Source organism: Cottoperca gobio, chromosome 3 (genome assembly GCF_900634415.1).
Source record: "Cottoperca gobio chromosome 3, fCotGob3.1, whole genome shotgun sequence".
In the NCBI taxonomy this organism is placed as follows: Eukaryota; Metazoa; Chordata; class Actinopteri; order Perciformes; family Bovichtidae; genus Cottoperca; species Cottoperca gobio.
The window spans coordinates 19,294,234-19,315,978 of NC_041357.1; the positions used below are offsets into that span (position 1 = coordinate 19,294,234).

The following is a 21,745-nucleotide window of genomic DNA, read 5'->3' on the forward strand; positions in this document are numbered from 1 at the left end:
TACCCACATGACACAGTTTACACATTTTTTCAAAATACCTCGAGCATCCTTCCAGGAAGTGCTCAGCCACGTTCATCATTACAGCAGGGATTTAGGGGGGGAAAGGGTAGAGGTCAAGAAGTCTGAGTTGATGACACAAATGTTTACAGTCTGGTCAAGTCAGGTCAAATTCCTTTGTCAGAGGAAGTTGGGCCCCAAGAGGACAATTTATTTTAAATATCATGTCTTCACATTTTTGTCACATCAGATGAAAACAATTAGGAGTGTAAACTGGCTTTATACAGTATCTGGGGTTGTTTACAGCATATTTCATAGTATGTATGTATTTACTGAATGTACTTTAGGCAAACAACTACAAACAGAGCAATCCCTGTAATAACAAAACACAATAGTACAATAACCTTCCTTTAAATAATCCTAGTTTCTCTCAGTTACCAACTAGTCTCAGATTATACAGCGCATGTGAAATATTACCAACAGACTGCTTTTAAATTTGTTTTGAGGATTGAGGGACTCTTGCATTGCTGTTCAGGAGTGTCAATTAGAAGAAGCAATTAACAGATAAGTGAACAAACTACTGTAGTAAAAAGCAAGAAAACACACAGCCTTCACCCAGGCATCACACACACACACACACACACACACACACACACACACACACACACACACACACACACACACACACACACCTGATTACTGATTTATCCAATGCCCATTGAAGATTAATGGAATAAATCTGCTCTGCTGACTGGCTGCACAGCAATCATATCCGTGAAAAGGGAAAATAAACAACAGGACAATGAGTGACAAAATCCATGAAAGGTACTAAGACATATCCCTTCAATTATAGATTGTTCCTTTGTTTGTCACCCTCATTTGGTAGATTGTTTTGAAGACTGGATTTGGGTTTACCACTGACCACCATCTTGGCAGTTTTTGTTAGACAATTCAAATATTGGCAAAGAGCGGAGCCACAAACCACCACGTCTTAGTGTGATAGACTGACTCTCTAGTCTATCAAGCACATTTAAAAACATCTCCCTTTACTTTTACAGACCACCAACACATACATTGCAAATTAAATGTTTTGTGGAAAACAAATTGGGTCTTTAATTAAAAGAGACATTTTTAATTGCTCTCGATCAAAAAGGGAAGAATGCAGTGACCATTTGGAGCTGCATATTAAGGCACTTCGGTATTGGATTTAGTTTTTGGCCATTGTGGTGGGCACTTGTATAAATGTCTTTCTTTCAGTAACAATTATGGGTACCAGTATATATCTGTGCAAGTGGTTGGACAAAAAAGCAAATGACCGGCATGGTATGTGGTCAGAGGAACAACTCTGCTTGCCGAGCTGACTTGAGTGGAACAGAAAACCCACACCACATACTGTGTGTCAGACTGAACCAGCACAGGATTACTATTGTTCAGTGCGGCAGCATCTCGCCCACAGCCACAACATGTGAGACAAGAGATATATATGCATATGCAGATATGCAGTCTGAATATTAAGACTGCACTCCCACTGTTTTCACCGTCACCTGATGGTAAATGCTACAAGCCTGGTGAGGTGACCTGTTGACCTACAATGTGACGTCAGGTTGCCTTCAAACTCTGAAAACAAATCTTCCCATCTTTGGCAACACATTTGCAGAGCTGATCGAAGCGGATTGTGAAAATGTAAAGACTGATTTGAGGCTATGTAATCAGAGGAGACATTTTGTTTACCTGCTGGGGAACATGACTATAAAAAGGGAGACAGCAGGAATGAGTGCGCTGACAGAACGTTGTCTGCAGGCTACTTGTAATGGAATGACCCTCATGTGCAACACTGAACTATGTGTTGCTTTGGAATGTGTTTGACCTCTCGGGCACTGGCGTCAAGACATCTCTGTTCACCCAACACACATACACACACACACATACACATATATATATACATACACACATACATACATACAGACTGAAGGTCAAACCAAACATAAACAGCTACGAATTTTAGGGACGTCACAATAGCAGACATTTAGTAATCGATACCAATACCAGTGAAATTCCACGATTCTGTTTTTTGTTAGGACGTTTAACAGGTCATAATTCCCTCTCCCATATCTACAAGGCAAAATTAAGCTTTATAATAATTGTAAGGCAAAGAATCAAGAGGATTAATCACTTTAAGTATTTAACACACAACTTCACTAAAAAAGGTTTTCATAGTTTTTGGTTTTTACCACCAGTGATGGAGTAATGTTTGAATTCCACTACATATAACTTCACATATAATACAACGTAGATGATCAAATAGTTACTACTGACATTAGTATTGCGACATGTCAACATGTGTGCATTTAATTGGTGTTTTACAACGTTGCTGACGGTCTCAAGACAGTTTGAAAAGGATTGGTTATAAAACGCTAACTCAATTTGTACAGCTGTTATTACATGCATCAAACAGCATTAAACACAATCCTGTCTGTCATAAATTAGAGGCATATTGCTCCCACTGTGTTAAAACACAAAATGGTGTTTGTTTCTCCAGCCAAACGCTTGAATTAGACTGGATAGATTTAAAAAGCTAAATGTTCCCCTGGTTGTCCTGCATTTAATAACTCCTATAAAACATGAAAGAAAACGATGCCTGAAATAAACAAGAGCACATGACGGAGAGAGGAATAACAGAGGAAGAGTCTACAACTCACAAAACTACAATTGACACCATAATGTTGTCTTCAAGCAGGGATGTTACGAACACTCACATACTCCAAGCATTAAAACAGATGGTGTTGTAATTAAACAAGCAGACTCAGCAATTAAACAGTGAACACTAAAGTCATTCCAGGCACTCCTTTGACCTTTGTGTGGCATGTTTCATTGCTTAACTCAAGGAATCTGGAGGCAAATCTTAATAACATAGGTTGCCACTGTTAAACCTTTAAAAAAAAAGAAATCTAATATTTGTCGTTATTGAAGTGAGCATGACTAATCATCTAAGCATCGGTGGGGTGGGCTAGTTGCTGCCATGTTTGATGCTCAAACTAAAAAACTTGTCATTTTGTTATTAATTGTAGCAAACCACAGCTCAGCTACTTTAGTCTTTCACGTAAATCTCGTTCTGCTTGTCAGATGAAAAAGAGAAATAAGAACAATACAAGTCAGAATCAAGGAAACCTTGCACGGGATTAGAGTCAGTGCATTTAGTAACCTCCTACGTGACGACTACCTCAAGCTCGGCTGTCTGTTTACAGTAGATCACGAGGACTGCGTCTTCATACTGGAGGGAGAGGTGATGGAAATGTACAACTTGCTGACCTCCATCTACAGACCTGGTTCATCCATAACAGATGAGGATTTGAGCTGGTTCCTATCATCATCATCACTTGCCTGAAAAGATTAGAAACACATTTTTCCTAGCACAAGTTGTAAACGCTTTTTCTTGGTGCATTCCTCATCTGTGGTTATTTAGTTTGCTGGGGGCCTGTTGTGACCGCAAAATGCTTTTCGTGCTCAGCTTCATCCACTGTTTTGTACAGATGTGTTCCTTAGTGTTTGTAAATGAGTCATTTTCTTTTTTCATGGAGTAGAGAAAATCTGCAAATAATAATGGTTTACATACCAGCCCATAACAAAGCCAAAATGCAAATTGCTTAGTGGGTCTGTTAAACACTATGGTGTATCTTCATTAAAGCTTCAAAGCTGGAATTTCAGTCATTTGGCTCTACACCAAAGTTTGTACACCACATAGTACGAAAGCAAATTTCTAGAACATCCCCCCCCCCCCCGTTCCTGTCCTTGCTCTGTCCTCTGTGCACTTTTTCATAGAAATCAAAACTCAAGCTTAGCGTTATTCAGCATACTCGTACATATAGTTGTATCTCAGAGGAACAGTTTGAACAAATATGCAGGGTATTTGCCAAAAAAGTCCTCGCATTGAATGCATCCTCGTTTCACCTTAGGTTTATGGTTTCAATGAGAAACATCATGCATTGTGCTTTCTTTGCACTCCTGGGATTGCAGTACGTCTCAATTTCAGTCCAGGCTGACACATAATGAAGACGCATTGGGGGGGATCACTTCAGCGAGATGGAATACAAAAAATGCACACGCACCCACGCAGGCACAAAATAAATGGTATGGAGGACCTCAATGACATCTGGAAACACTAAGCTAATAGAATTAGCTAAACTTGTGGCAGTGTTTCTATATTTAAACTCCATGAAACCACGACCAGATACTTGAGGAATGATGCTGAGAAAGTACAGCCATCGTGGCTCATCCCCCAGACTCACTGGAAGGTGAAAGAGCAATGCTACGCTTTATCGCCTCATATCAACAAAAAATGAAATCTCCAGAACTCGTCACAACACGTTATCTTGACAAGACATACTTTAACTTTTCAATTTTTCATAGTTTCACCACTCACAAGTACCGTTTGTTGGCTTTGAGGAGCTCCGCTGTATGAAGCACCACTGCTCATCTTGAAGCAATAACTCATAACAGGACACTCGTGATGGCCACCAACGAACTCGGTGAGTTACACAGGAAGATGCCTGCACGCCATTCAAACCACCCACTCACAATATGTCTATTTCTGTTGGAATAACATGTCCTCAATTGCCTTATAAATACCATAAACATGGGTCATGGTATACAAGTATTGTTTTGACTGACTGCATAGGGGCCAACTGATTCAGCTGTAAAGACACAAGCCCATCATTTATCAATCATTATATATATATATATATATATATATATATATATATATATATATATATTCAGTATTCATCCAAAAAAAAACATATTTCTAAACCATGGTCTAAAGTTAAAGCTAAAACTGCTCTATATAATATATATATATATATATATATATATATAACTATATAAATGTAGATTATATTTGGCTTTTCTCTAAAGGGTCCTGTTATTGCGAGAGAAAAAATTACCTCATCTAAACATGAGCGGTTGAGGAATGCGTGTTGTTTAAATGAACTCTCTCCATTTAGCTTGGCTTAGATATCTGACCAATATTATGCAACTTGTTGGCCTCTACACCTGCTGCTACTCTGCATCACTTGGCTCCTACATTATATACCTTTGACCTCTACCAAAACACAAAACATACCTTCATTTGTTTTGTTACAGCATCATCTACAGCTATGGAACCTGTAAATATTCCCCGTATCTGGATTTTTAAGTGTCATTGTTAGTGCTGCATTGAAGAGAGCAGTATGTGCTGGATAACACTTTCAAGGGATCAAGTACTGTGTTTGGAGTCACTTTGCTGTTTTCTTGTCGTTTGCCAAAACCATTTTTCTTAGTCATTAAAACCTTATCAGCAGTCCATATAAATGAAGAAAAACAGATACAACACAGGCGCTAAGTTCTTATGCAGCATGATGCTGTTAACGGCTAATGTTGCCCTAGAGATTGACAGTTTTTCCCAGTGCTGATAAGCAAATATTTGTCCATCCACTGCATTGTCCATATAAGGATAACAGACCCCCTGGGGTCGCCCTCAAGGCAGGGAGAGAAGCAACTATTCAGTTAATATTACTAAAGAGGAAGATGGAGACAGACAGAAATGAGAACCAGATAGCAAGCTGGACATAATGTAAAAAAATAATTCTCTGGAAAGAGGTTCCCCAATTAAGGCACATGTAAAGTGTTTAAAACAAACCTTTGAGTAAACAATCATTATGAATGTATCTGAAACAGGAAATGCCAATATCTACTGCACAAACTCCAGGGGGCAAATGTGTTTTTATAACATAAAAATCCCATGTGGTATCATCTCTCATTTTGTGACACTGAGAATGCCAGATAAATATTTTCTATTTCACGCAGAACACAACTATCAAATGAGCTGGTAATGGGTAAGGACAAGGACATTCACTAACTAGAAAAAAACACACACTTTACAACCTGTGCACATTACACGTTAACACGTTCCAGAGATGTTGTCTGCTGTCCTGCTATGAACTATGACATTGTAATATTGGTCTACAGTGCAGACAGGAAAGTTACAATAATGATGCAACCATTGAGACACAAGTCTATTAGTTATACTTAGAGGCTCAGAATTTCTAGCACTCAAGTCATGCAAAACAAAAGAAGGGAGTGGAAAACTTACAATTTTAATTAAATTGTTGCAATGTATTTCTTTATCGATAAAAAGCTGCAGCTGTAAAAATTGATTTTGCTGTTCTGAATCATAAACCAAAACAAAAGATATCTAAAAATGTATATTATTAAATCCATCTACATCTTTGTGTTCCTGTGTTTCACTTTGGACTGTGTACTTTAAATACCCATCCAACAGCTTGTTTCACTTTAGCTGTTTTGAGTTTATAGGATGCCGTTATCACTCACCATCTCCACCCCCTGAGGAAACGCTGTTCCCTCCCAGTCCTTCTTGGGGAATCGCTGAATGATCTTTCCACATCCCTCCCCTGAATCTGCGGATAAAAAGACATGAAGATTTGTCAGTCAGTGCAAAGGAAATCATGACATGTAGAACTCTGCATGCTTTTCTTTTTCTTTTTTTATAAATGGGGGAAATATCACCGATCTTAAATTAGCCTATTAACAAACATTAAATACATTCAGTAAACAATATGCATTCTAGCATAAATAATACACTGGTCAACATACACCAGATTTACAGTAAATTAATGGACAACGATGTTAGGAAAAAACGATTTCCAGATTGTCCTGCTCTCACAGTTGATTTCACTTAATGTTGAGTCAACTCTACATATTAAAGTTTGACTCAACATGACTACATCCGGTTGAAAAAAGATCAAATAAATAGAGTATATAAAATATGTCAGCTCAAATACAGGTCCTCAGCAACAGTATAACTGCGTTTCTCTTCCCTCTTTAAACAAATCAGTAAGTTCCACTTTACTAGGAAGTGAGAAAGTCTCAAGAAAAGTATTTTGGTTCATTTTGAGTTGTAAAGAGGAATTGAGTAAAATCTTAAACTGAAACAAGTGTGATCAGTATTAAATCAAATCTAAGGTGACACTGAAATTAAACCGTGAAAGAGATGAAACAATGAAGCTGAATGCATCAGTGAATTAGGGAGCAGTTACTGCCAATCAGTGGATGAATTACTGGGTTGGATTAAATAAATCCCTCCAGGATTTCTGAGCTGTTGTTTTTGGAAAATGTAATGCAAATGAAACAATCCACTGTATTATTTGTATAAGCTTGCAATTATGTCTATGTTCCACATCATTTCTGCAAAGAATAGTGAAAACATGAACAATGCTTCCAAATTCTTCTAATGGCCGTAGTTTATTTCTGTAAAAGTCAAATTCAGAAGCAATGGTACGAAGCCAGGTGAAACTCAAACATCCGCTTCAACAGAGCAACTTCATTACAAATGCATATTAAAAAAGAAACCTTTTACCCCAGACATTGTTTTCTTAAGGCACTTACTTTCAGACTGCATTACTAAACAAACTTTAATGGTAAGATGAGCCGAGTTCAAACAACTTAACAAGTCAACATGTCGGATGTTCTTTCATTTAGTTAAATTCAAGTAAACAATGTTATTTACAGTAAATGTTTTTACCATTGTCACAAATTGGATCGTCTTTGGATAGTCCCCGAGGGTAAACAGTAAATATGCCTAACACAATAAATAACCAACACACATAAATACATAATATAGTACATGTCATCATAATAAATTGCAATGAGCTATGAAAGCACCAAGAGTCCATCAACCCTTTGTTGAAGGGTTTGTGTGCCGTAGCAACTAGGCCTGTAGCTTGTTTACAAACCCAACAGGCGAGGAAACAAATGATCTCAGATAGCCGTAAGATATCCTCCTGGAGAAAGTGTACCGCCAGCCTGATGGCAGGCGTCAAAACTCTGCATGAAGACAAAAGGTTGAGGGTTCGCCAGAATGGCCTTCGCCCTTAATTACAGTAAATAAACACCAGCTGCCCTAAATTAAAAAAATTGTTTGTGTACGTCAGGATCAGGAATGGTGGCTGCGCCTGCTGCCCTGGTCCTGCCGGACACCTGGAAGCCTTTTTGACATTTTCCTGGATTCATCCAAACTTTCTCTTTTTTCAACACAACATAATTTTCTGTCAAATGTTGTATTTGTACTATGTTGCTCATCCTGTACACACTATTGCACTTCTGTCCGTCCTGGGAGAGGGATCCCTCCTCAGTTGCTCTCCCCGAGGTTTCTTCCGTTTTTCCACCTTTAATTATGGGGTTTCTTTTAGGAAGTTGTTCCTTGTGCGATGCGAGGGTCTAAGGACAGAGGGTGTCGTAACCTGTACAGTCTGTAAAGCACACTGAGACAAATTTATAATTTGTGATATTGGGCTATATATATAAATTTGATTCGATTTGAACTCTTGCCATTTTTATGGTATGATCCTGGTGGGACTGATTAAGTCAAGATGTGTCAGGAGGAACGTGGTCCAATGTGCGAGATAAAGGACTTAAACCACAAACACAAGGAAGCCTTCGGCAAGTTAAACCAAAAGGCACAACCTCAATAGACTTAATACAAAGTCATACATGGGTACTGCATGTACAGTGTATAAAGTAAGAGGTGAACACACTTACAGTATGTAGTTAGTGCTGAGAGAGACAACTGGATACTGATCTACAGCAGGTGTAGCAAACACAGATTTGCGAGGTTGACTATCGAAAGCTTTACCAGTGAACTAAATCTCTCAGATTCCCCTCAGGACCCCATATGGTTGGGTCTTGCAAAACTCTGAAACCTAAATTAGATGTAATAATTCATGTCAACATGAGTGCAAACACAACATGTATTTAGGAGTTGATATATGACTGCAACATTCTTGTTTAGCAATCTGGAAAGCTAATAAATGGAATTTTTATCTAATTTAGGAACGAGTTCCCCCATTTAACATGCCAAAAACAGCATTTTAAGATCCGTTTCACCATATGCTCTTCATCACATTGCCTTGTCTGACCCCATGACTTCATCTCAACGTTATTTTAAACTCTTAGTCACTTTTTGACAGCTAGGACACACTTTGTATTTATCAGCCAAGGGAAATCGTTCTCCTATGAAGAGAGTAAGAGACAGAAATTGAATACATGTGGCCCATTTCTTGGAATTCATTTAAGTAATTTGGATAAATAGATATATGGGGATTTTGTTTATACAATCGATAAAAACACAAAGTCCCAATTCAAAGCATGCTGGCTAAACACTAGCCAGCCAACCTTTGTTGAAGAGTCACATATGCCGCCAATAGTCTCAGCTTTTTATACTCTCGATCATCTTTTTATGTCAAACAACGCACTTAGAAATATTTAGGATTCACGTGGATTTTACCATCTGCAAAAACGCCAACCACTTAGTGCCGAGCTAAACAGCATTTTGGATTGAATCCCATTCAAAGAATAAAAACCTAGAATGACACGTTTCGATGAAGCTCTGGCTGGCACTAAAACCATGTCAAATTGCTATGTTGGTCAGGGAAATCAAAAACAACATACCAATAAGTCTCAAAACTATAAAAACAATATAAAAAAAGATATATAGAGACGCCGCTGAGGATATTCTATATCGCAGCAGAGTGTGAGGACACAGGGGGCCGCACAGTGTAGGATGAATAGCAATGTGCATTCCTGCGGTGCTGGTAGCCAAAGCTAACAAACCACAAGCAGCAACTCTTATTTCAAGAAGACATCTCACCTGTCCTCAAGTCCCTTCATTGCTTTTCTGTCAATTTTAGAATATATTTTAGAATTCTTTTCCTCCGACACTGGCCTTTTAATTATTACCAGGGTGAGGACAAAGACATACGAGGACACAGCATTTAGTGTCTTTGGTCCTCGCCGCAACTTTTTACCTTAGCATTCTCTTAATCTAAATTCACCAAATATATTTTTATCTTCTATCTATCCTCTTTTACTGTGCTGTTCATTGTATTGTTGTAGTTTCATTGTATGGCATTTATAAATAAATGAAGTTTAAGTTTATATGTGGGTACATCTTTTGTATCTGGGCTAGCGACTCCTATAGTACAACCAGCTGTGTGCGTGTGTGTGCGTGTGTGTGCGTGTGTGTGCGTGTGTGTGTGGAGGAGCCAGTACATAGTTAAAGTTAATATTAATGTTTGTCAGCCCTAAATATGTAGAGGAATAAATCTCTCCTTGGCGATTATGAAGGCTTGTTAACATTACTAGGAGCTACGTTACCATTTGAGGAGTCACTGATGGCCATTTACAATTCAAATCACTTACTAAAATATTTTGGCATTAGTCATCCAGACAACTGTCATTATATTCTCAGTGGTAAAAAGAAAAATGACCACGTCAGCAGTCCTATATCTCAACACAGGCGAATGCCGTGACTCACTACACTAGTTAGCAGACTGCTCATGAAGCCCCTATGTCACGGTTTGGAGAGAATGAAGTGCTCCACATCATCATAATGACATGAGGTCCTCAGGGGTCGGCTGCGGCCCTCCTGCACCAAGTGCCTCAAGCCTGCTGTCAACAACTCCTTGAAACGTAGACCTCTGTCAAAGAGAGAGACAAAATAATCGTGATAAGGCTCTAAGGCTTAAGTGGGGATTGGTCTTGGTTTGGGTGTGTAAGTTTGTTTAAACAGAAGGGAGCAGGATGATGGTTATATGTTTGCCTTTGTTCACCTGTAGAGGCGAGCACAGTGTGTCCAGACAGACTGGTGCTAGCAGAACACCAGTCTGTCTAACCTGTTACACGTCTTCAGGTCTTTACAGCTCTTCTAATTGAAATCACATGCGCCAAGTACTCCAAGTTCAAATTTTCAACCGCAGATGAAAATAAATGACAGAATTCCTCACATTCCACGAGGCTGCACTCTTGTATTAAAACAAGCAGTGCTTTCAAATACTACCCCCCTGACAACTATAAAGAACCCACTCAGCGAGGATAATAGAATCCAGGCCTTAAGAGGAACATGCTAATTTGGACATCCGCTAGCAAAATAGGAGGCGGATAAAGTCCCAAATCACTTTTATTTATTTATTTATTTTGTGGCAGAAGCTATTTAAACAACAAGACAAAACCTGTCCAAGTCCACGGCACGCGTGTGCATGTCTAAGAGCGTGGCTCATTTCCAGCTCAATACAGCACAACCTGTGTGGTACAGCTGGACAATGTATTTTTAATGTTCTTGAGAGCGAGAGAGAGAGAGAGAGAGAGAGAGAGAGAGAGAGAGAGAGAGAGAGGTTAAGCAGCCTTTACAAAGTGCCGTTAGAGATTTCCACAGCACAAACACCAGGTTTCTTTTATGAAGTGTTTGTATTCACAGACTTTAACTTCATTAGCGATTAGTGATTTCTAAATGTTTTCTTATTATCAATATAAGAAAACAGAAATGTAACAGTAGCCGGGGGACCACTCGTAAACGGATACCATTTCTACGTCCTGAGACAGTTTATGAAACACAACCGTTGGGAAAAATGAGTCAGATATAAAATATTCTGACTGCTTTAATAGTTAATAGTTTAAAAAAAACAAGAAAACAGTGATTTTCTTGATATGAGATGATGGCCTATGGCAATTAAACAAGACAATGTTTTATACAATTTCTGATTTGTTTGCTGTGGTAATTCAGAAAGTATTTGCTAAACTAGTTTTACATTTAGAATTAAAAAATAAATAAAAATAGCTATCAAATGTCCTGTTTCTCATGCTTTGAGAAGTTAATTTAGATTTTCTTTATTCTGAGTCCACATCATTTATTTACATTCAAGGCTTCTTTTGAGATTGTTGAGCAATTTGTCAGAGTTGTTGGGCTGACGGTTAACATTGACCAACCCTAATGCACTTATACAAACTACATGACACAGCAGTGCTCTGAGAAAACAGGCAAACCCCCCACTCATATTGGTAATTGATAGTTTAAAGTCTAAATGTTTTAATTGACAACCAAAACTGAACATTTAGCCAAATATTGACCGAAAAAACTATATTTGACTGCTACTATTGTATTTGATCAACCAACAGCTTTTATGAAATTAAGTTAATTATATTTTTCAGAGATATTCTGAGTTTAACATCCCCTGTCCCTACTCGCACTCGCACACGCACACGCACTCGCACGATTTAGCATCGTCTCAAAAGTGAAAAACCAGAGGAAAAGTTGTTAGTCTTTCTTGATTAGAGCAGATGTTTCTCCTCTTGGAAAAAAAAAAGCTCAATTCATCTTCCTGATTGATCTTCCTGCTTCAGCCTCTAACCTGAATTTGGCCCAGTTGTGCTCACAGGTGGACTGTTATGGAAACTGGTTTACAGATATAGCATAGCATATAGTTTACAGACTGGCTCTTTGTGATCATATACGTTTACTTGGACACACATCAAAATGAGTTGAATGTATAGTTTCCAGCTGTGACACAGATAAAGTGGCTACATTTCAGGAAAATTACAACAGATGCTGACATATTTGCTTAACATTTATTCCAGTAGAAGGAGCAGCTCTATTTGTCTGATTGTTATCATCACTTCAGTCCCTCACTCTGCTGTTTAGCTTGACAGGCCTGTTTCCAATTCACAAATTAAAACTACATATGTAAATTCTATATCAGGGCACCTTTTCCTTTACTGCTGAACCATATGAAACCCTGATTTGGTCTCAAGGGAGACCATCAGCATGAAACTGAACTGTGCTGGTTGTTCTGTGTGGATGATATGCAAAAAAAAAAGGTTTGCATGGCGAAAGGGTATCAGAGATTAGCAAACTAATGATGTCATAAATATAAAATTCAGGAAGCTTGCCAGCCTCCAAAGACCGCTGCAGGGCAGGAACATATGTAAAAATATAGACACTGTCTTAAGGTCATGCCCGGGTCAAAAATAACATATCAGCCAGAAGAGCTTCACAAAATGAAAACATTTGACATTCCGTAGACTTCTCAAGTGGGTTTCCATGATCCACTTTAATATCTTTAAACAAACTAATAAATCATATTTTCATCACATGCTCGTTCTCGCATCTCAAGGAAATTGAAAGCCGTTCTGCTCACTAGTACAGACTCAATAGTCATCACCCGGCCAGTGGGTTGAAAGCTTCTGCCTTCTGCCTTCTCTTTGTGAACCTGTTATAACTGTGCATACAGTTCACCCAGCTTTCAGTAAACATTTAGATGCATTTCATTTGTACAGCTCCTGGTTACATGCAGAAATTATTTTCAGACTAGTTTGAGTTCAGAACAATGTCTGTGTCCAACTCTTTATCAGTTTAGATGTTGCAGTCATCAAGTCTCATCAGACTAAGGGAGTTTTTTTACTAATGTATTCCACTAACCAATTATATCCGTCACATTTTATTTCCTCTTAAAGTGTCATGACTTAAAGGTTTCCTGACATGAACTTTAACATAATTTGCTCAACTACAGAAATCAACACCTTATCAACAGACTGGGAGTAGTGTAACGGTAGCCAGTGGAGTTTCCCTACATATCGGTTTTAAACTCTCGACAGAGAGGAAGGAACTCTTCCATTGTGGTCAGGATGCCCTTCACCACAAAGTCTGAATCCAAATGAAAAGCTGTCAAATGTGGAGTTAAAAAGAAAACATTTGATGGAGGCAGAAAAGCCAAGATGTAAAATAAAAGGCAAAACAATTCCACATCTGCCATCTTACTCATAGTAACAACGTTAATGTGACACCTTTGTTAACCACAAGCAGCCTTTGGAATAATACAAGATGTGACATTTGACATCCACATCTAACTGAAGTATGTATGAGAGAGACTTCCTTTTTCCTGATGCATTTAGTCATCTCAAGCTTCTTGAAAAACATTCCCTTTCCCTTTTGGATCATTTACGTAACTTACTGGTCAAGCAGAGGATGTTATGATGTGATAATCCCCCTATTGCAGTATTGGAAACAGTTATGCATCTGAAACAGAGCAAAGGGACCTAAATATTTTCACTTTCTTGCTCTTAAATTCATAACTCTTTTTCTACTGTAATTTCAAAGTACATAGTAGAAATGGCAGATATTATAAGTACGGATTCCTGAGGTAATCGCTGTACTTTAATAGAACTTTATAAATGACTAATTGCCAGCGTGTACGCAATACATGCAAGTTTAAATATAGAACAGACAATAAAAACAGTTTATGCATTGCTGTGTGAATTATGGATTGAAAGTAGAGCTATTAATCTTATTCCATAGGCACTGAGCAAACCACCATTTCAACATGTGTTTATGTTCCCGCTGATAAAACAAAAACAGACTACACAACTTGAATAACTAATGATTTATAAAACCAACCACAACACATGACCGCACTTCAAGATCTGGCATCTACAACATGAAATCAACATCTCCAGCTGTTGGAAGGCCCAGTCACTAGAGTCAGTGTATATCAACAATGTTTACTTTATGGCATTATTTAGCCCAAATGTAGTAATTACTAAGTTAACAGATGGAGTTAATGCTTTGTTCAATCTTGTTTAAGCAACATATTTTTAGATAAAAATTCAGAGAGATTGTAAATGCAAAATGTGCAGCCTCATGTTCCAGGCAACATCCTAAACAACACGTTCTGATGTTGTGACAACTTTCTGGCTCATAAATCAAGTTTTACTTATGAGAAATGTGTTTTATTCAAACTGAACAAATTAAAAAGCATATTCTGGAATTTCTGGCTTAAAAGGTTAAGAACCCCAGATTTTACTTCATGTTGCAATCTGAAAATGCTGCACGAAAAAAAATGAAAATCACAGTATTTCATGCAGTCGGTAACATATAGCTAAACTGTGCAAGTGTAACCTGAAATGAGGGACTAGCATTAAGCTCAGAAGCTAGCCCAGAGCCAACAAATGTGTGATTGTGAGTCAAACAGCGCTTGAAGCTAATCAGAAGGATCCGGTAAATGTAACTATGAACCGCAACTGGTGTCGCCCAACACAGGCATTAAAAACCCTTTATAGTCGAGAAAGAAAGGCAAGAAATTGTATAATGGCAGAGTTACTGTAAGCCTCCAAGTTTAGGGAAACAACCATCAAGACAAACCACAGAAACACCAACTTGCGCAATTCCTATAGTATATTTCCAACAGAATGCAATAAGTAAGCATAAATAGCAGACGAAACCATGAACTTTTCACAGGTTCAAATGCTGGTTTTGCTGTTTAAGAAAGTGGTGTTTTGTTGCCAAAGCACTTCCCTTGTGAGTGTGCCAAGAGAGGCAGCACAAAAACAAACACTCTTTGAGAAGTTGTAACAAAGTCAATTCATGAAGGTTTCGGATGATAAAACCTTGCAAGGAGCTGCATTCTCTGTACAACTATTACAATAATGCTTAAAAAGACATGTATGCATTTAATCTAAAGAGGAAAAGACTCCACATTTAAAGCTTGCATACTTGCATCTCCACCGATACACATACACAAAATCACACAGCCAAAAGATATCTGCACATGGAAATATTTTCCTCTCGATCATTTGGAAGTATTATCTTGTTATTTTGAAGGATTGTTGTTCCCCAAGTCCAGACCAGAAACTCCAGACCATGAAGTCACACTGAGTAGAGACACGTCCACAAGACATTCCAAAAGCAGTTTGATTCAATGAAGAGCGATGATAGCCATCCAATAAACTGTTTGAGAAAAGCAGCTGGGCAAATTCCTCTTTTTTTACTTGGCAAATTACAATTTATGGCAAACAGCACACCAAACTGTATTCAACTCCTTGCCAATAAAGAGAAACAGCATCCGACTGCTAAAGGGAATTACAGAAAATACAGTGCAGGCTCAATACAGAATACTGCATCCATATAAACCAGCATTTCTATATTCCACTATTATACATGAAAATAATTCCAAGGTTTGTGACTCATGACATTAACCCCCGGGGAATCTGTCTCTTAGGTCATGCTCTCTTTTATCATTCGATCATTTTCACATATATGAAGCACTAAAATAACAGAAACAGCATACCTGCGATAGATGCTATAGAATTAGGAGTTGCCTTACTTCTTTTCCGTTTGTTTTACATCACCTCGGTCTGTTAAACCAAGCACTATTAGTTATGAGCCTTTCAAAAACATTTTTCTAAATAGGTCACCAGCCTCACAATAAAACTATCACAAGTGTTCCTGCTGGAGACACATACTCTGCATTCATATTCATTCTTAAGGAGCAAAAGTCTTAGGAAAGAAAAGACCAATATAAACAAGTCAATGAAACTGGGTTGTGCATTGCATGGTAATACACAACATTTAGAAAGCAACTTTACAACACAGTACTTAATAATATTCATTTGCCATCATTTATACTTTTAGCAACTACATGCAATATAGAATATTGCAAATCCAACCAACTGTACTCCTACCACCACATGTCCCCCAAAGAGAAACTAATACTGCACACTGTTATCTCTAACAGGATTGTCCAACTTTAGGTTTTTATTTTACATCAACAATACTCAATTTCCAGTGTTAACAATTTAAAAAAAAAAGGTATAGATCACGTTTCTAGAGCAGGGGTAGCCAAAAGGTTGATCGCGAGTGTAGTGCGGGTAGATCACACACCCTTAAAATATCTCACACACACACACACACACACACACACACACACACACACACACACACACACACACACACACACACACACACACACACACACTCTCTAGAGGGACTAATGTACTTCACTGCAAATAAGAGCCTCAACAGATAGCATGCTTAGTGTTATTTCCAACGGATCCATCCATTGTAATCTAACAATGAAAACTTGGTCAGGCCAGTGGCGCAAAAGCCAGCGCAGCGCAAGAGGCTTGGTGATGACCCAGGTATGGATTCCTGGTTTGAATTAACAAGAAAAACACAGAAAAATCTGTTGTTGAGACAACCTACTACTGCATGTTACTGTGAGCAGACAGGTTTCTATAAGCCAACTTCACTGGGCGCAGGCTCTGAATAGTTTGAGAAATAAACAGTCATCATTTTATTTTACCCTGTGTTTCAATTCTAAAAGTAATTTTAATTTTTGAGTTGAGAAAAAAATAATCACTCTCACATACAAACAAGGGCATCTCTGCAGGGCGCTAACCCAAACCAACAATTTATGCGCTGCATTACACTCAGAAAAACATAATAAAAGTAGACAAATATAATTCAATAAAGAGTGGTGTCCTGCAGAGAGGCTTACATGTGGATGAGACACAGTGCTCTAATCAACCACAATCTGGGAAGGCAGACTTTTATTGCTTGCTCTTTCAATAAAATCAACTTTATCATCATAATCAGCGACGGCCAGTGGAGGACAAACTAAACTCACGGTCCCTGTGTCTTCTCGTGGTGAGACTGGCTAAACATTCAGATTTTTTTGGTGACGCCAGGAACATTTTCTCCTTGGAGCACAACACATGTATTTGTCAGTTGGCGCTGAGATGCACAGAGCTGATGGAAGATACTGTTTACCTGTTGTGCATAGCAAGCCATGGTGGCTAAGAGGATTCAGCTGCTCTGGCCCCTCTTTGACACGCATGGCGCTGGATGGACGCCACTGAAAGATTAACTTTATTTAGATTAAGGGAATATTTTTTGCGTTCTCCAGGTTGCTGCACACTTTATCATTTGGGAACATGGAAAAATGTGAGGACTCAACATCTGTGCAATGACCAATGGTTTTCATCTGCTTATGGATGCATCTATTCATTCTTAGAAACGGTGGGCAAAGCTCTTCCCTTGGATGAAAAGGCTGGGCCTGAGGCATAACATGTGAGAGGAAGCATGGGGCAGCTCTCAGTGAGGAACAACAACTGGAGAGGAAGAAGAGGGAAGAGGATCTGGCTGAGCAAAAGGACTGTCTTTCCTCTCAGCTGTGTAACGTTACGCCCATCATGAAAAAGTTGAGCACTCTTCCGGAAAAAAAACAAATATAACACAACAAATCGTTGACAAGTGTGGCTGCAGCGGGTAAAAATAGCCCCAAAGCAGAGAGTGCAGGACAAGGCAAGTAGCAACATGACCATCGCTACCAATATTACGAAACAAAAATGCAAAACATGGATGCAATCACTGGCTTTCAATACCCATAGACTACTGACCTCGCGTGTGTCAGCAGAACTAATAAGATCAAGGAGGCACAATATGTGGATTTAAATGATCCTTTGTAAACATTATTCAGCGAGTGTGTCCCATTTGTTGGCAGTGAAACCTGACAGGAGCACGATCAACAGGGACAGGATGTGACACATTTTGAATCCATGAAAAGTTTCGATTGATCAAAGTCAAATATCGCAACCTGTAGTCAGTAAACATCCCTCGGCGACTTGCCATCTGGCGTGTGCTTGATCTGCAAACACATGCCTGCCGGGTGATATTCACTATCTGGCCGGATTATGAGAGGGGGGGGGAAGAAAGTGTTTCCACTCTCGCCTGGTAGCTGTGTGGCTAACGTTCAAGCTAAGCGCAAAGCTATCTAGCATCAACATCATCACACACTGACTCTCGGCCTGGACACAAACCTCAGCCCCGCTGGTCAATCTGCGACACAAAACTTACCGGCTTTCTCCTGATCGTATCCCACGACAATAAAATAGTCAGCAAATCTAGCCATGTCTGCTGCTTTTCCCGAGATATACCAACACAATTCAGCATTTTTCCTGCTTCCCAAGCACAGCCATGTTTGACAGAAGGAGTGTCACTGCGCTTGCGTGCAGGACCTGGAGACATCCATGGGCGTGGGCCCTTGAGTTTACAAATACAGCTCTGTGTCCCAACAGAGGCTCTTTTAGGCTCTACAGCAGGGTCCCGACCTGTTTTAATATCAAGGACAGCCACCACACCAGAATAATACTATATGTTACTGTAACTGTGGGAAATGTATTGATAACAACAATAAAAACACGTCATTGTAAGTGATTACGGCCTGGTTACTGCAATAGAAGTGAAACTACAATATTTCTGGAGACTCCCTGGGAGCTAAAAGTCCAATTTGAAAAAGTCCACCACAAAGTATTATCAATGATGACTGGAAAGCTGGTAGACACATGTAATACATAATTATATGGAAATGCAGCTTTGACAGAGTAATGTAGAAAACAATATTGACTAGTTATATTCAGCAGGTATAAATGATAAAACACTTGAGAATGATCATTTTGATGTATCAAACGGATTTACTGCCACTTGACACTTCAGTAGGGGAAATATTCGTCGTGTGCCACCAGTATAAGAAAATAATACAATACAAAAAACATAATTTCTCTTATTGTGACAAAGCTGCTCCGATTGTAACATTAAAATTATCATTAGTTATTCCATGGAGTTACATATTTAACCATTAACACCTTGATTTTGTGGTGAGTGCTGCATAAGACAAAGTATTATTATTTATTATGCTGTCACAGACAATAGTTCTGGTTTTGAAGTTGCTCTATTTAGCTGAACGTGGTTGTGATTTGACATAATAGGTGAGGGGCAGGGTAAACTCATGTGGTATGTGCAAAATATTGAATATTTATATAAACAGGAAAAGCTGTCACAGGAAATAGCACATGGAAATCAGTACTCTCAAGCTCAAGTCTCACCTAAGTGTGTGTGTGTGTGTGTGTGTGTGTGTGTGTGTGTGTGTGTGTGTGTGTGTGTGTGTGTGTGTGTGTGTGTGTGTGTGTGTGTGTGTCATCAAACAACACACATTTCCAGGTTAAAAAAACCTGGTTCATCATTGCATTATAATAATTATGAATCATCTGTAGAATGTGTGCCTTTGGGGTTGACACCCTTTTTTTCCTGGAATTAGTTGCTCAGGTTACCCTCCACACATACTGTACCTGCCCATCGGAGTACAAGGTCGTTCCAAAACTTCATGGGGGACAAGCAAAAGATTTCTATATAAGGAGCCAAATGGCAACAGCAGAATTTTGTTGTCACGATTGCACAATCTCCTGTTGTAAACTGAGCGGGTTACTTATCCGCCGGAGGCAATTATCATTACAAAGTGCTTACAAAACATTTGCTGGTTTACAACACATGTGTTTGACATTTTTGTATTCTTTGAGTTGAGATATAAATACACTCAGGAAGGTTCTGTTGTGGGACTAAAAACAATAAGGTATAAATTATAGGATGCTTATATGCTATGGTGGAATGTCAAATGTTAAGTGTTTCTAAAATTATGTCGAAAGAAGCTTTCCTCCTTTGTCGAAACCGAAACAAAAATCATAAATCAAAGCATTGTTTGGACCGACTCCACAAAACTAATTTACACCATACTTCGCGGAAGTTTCTGCAGTGGAATTTCCTTTGGTATTTACAGCATTTCATACACTGACTCATGATTTCAATCTTTTTGGCATCACAAACTCAGAGTTTCTGAGGTGTAGATGATCTCTTCATTACAATAAACTCATCTCAGACACAGATCTACACTAGCTGTCAGCGAGATGAAGGCTGTGATAAACAAAAAGCTGTAACCTCCTTAATGTGTTATAGGTGATGTTTTTAGCTGTGTATGTCTTATTATCCTCAGCCTCATGAACCCCACTCACAGGGGTGCTGTCAATTATTTAGCTTTAAGTTAAACACGGACATGGCCATGTAAAACGTGCTGCATGCAGGTTCAGAGTGACTCACTGTACTGAGCATCCCATGAAGTCAAATAATGCGAGGCTGAGACATTCAGGCAGACTTGAAGTCTCTCCTATTATCTCCTGGTAGATTCTTGTGTGTGCATTCCTGAGGCAAAAAGTGAAGTCATATTACATATAATTTATAACAGCAACAAATCAGCAGAACTATTTAAAATAAATGTCTAGGCCAATATTGTTCAAACGTCATAGATTGTTGTTGAAGTTCATTTTATGACTCTTTGATTTATTTTGAGATAAACTGTAAAATTCCATTTCACATTAATCCAAATATCAAAATAAATGGCATGTCAAATATTTGCCTTGTACAAACAAATACATTGAGTATATTGTGTTTACAGTTGGGCACACTTACTATATTTAATCAGTTACTCAATGCTTGTCTTTCCAAATCTCAAATTCATCATCCAGTGTGCATGGACATGAGCGGAAATGGAACTTCACTGTGTCAGGGAGTGCCCTGAAAAGCAGAATGTGGAAACACTCCTTACATTTATTTTAGACAATTAACTGGTTGAAATGAAAGGAACGTTAAGAATTATAACTTACTGACCCTAAAGTTCAAATATAACAAGATGAATGAAACCTTTTCTTTTGTGATTATTTAGATTTCTAACCCACACACACACACACACACACACACACACACACACACACACACACACACACACACACACACACACACACACACACACACACACACACTCGGTAGTCGGCTGAGATGAGCACATTGTGCTCTTACTGGGGCAGTGAGTGCACAATGGAACACAACTGAAGACCGTTGAATTGATGCTATTATATACACATACTGAAAAACAACAACAACATTTTATGAGAGCTGTGAAACTTTGTTGAGGCATCATTTATACTGAGCTGTGAAAGAGTTAATGTGTTTGACTCACTGAAGCAGTGAAGACATGACACCCTGGCTGCACTGCACTTATTCTAAAACTATTTTCCTTTATCATTTTAATTTGGGATTTTTCATTCTTGATCTTTATTCTGTATTGCGTTGTTGTACTGCATGAGCAGCAGCACAGCAGCGGAGTTCTAGATGGGGTGGGGGAAAGGATGAGAGACTGTGTGTGTCAGTCAATGAGCCCCTCCCACCTCCTGTATAAAGCCTCCCAGTCTGGTGTGTAGGAGC

General features: G+C 38.7%; 1 protein-coding gene across 2 annotated transcripts in view; it reads right to left on the reverse strand.

The window, feature by feature from the left end:
* sbf2 (SET binding factor 2) overlaps nucleotides 1-18,658 on the reverse strand; it is an 85,388-nt gene extending 66,730 nt beyond the window's left edge. For both annotated transcript variants that reach the window (XM_029458230.1, XM_029458225.1), the window contains exons 1-2: nucleotides 18,512-18,658; nucleotides 6,364-6,449 (exon numbers count right to left, since the gene is read on the reverse strand). In XM_029458230.1, coding sequence (XP_029314090.1) covers nucleotides 6,364-6,449; nucleotides 18,512-18,566 — 141 coding nt within the window. In that variant the 5' untranslated portion in view covers nucleotides 18,567-18,658. The remainder of the gene's footprint in view (nucleotides 1-6,363; nucleotides 6,450-18,511) is intronic.
* Between the last annotated feature and the right edge of the window lie 3,087 nt (nucleotides 18,659-21,745).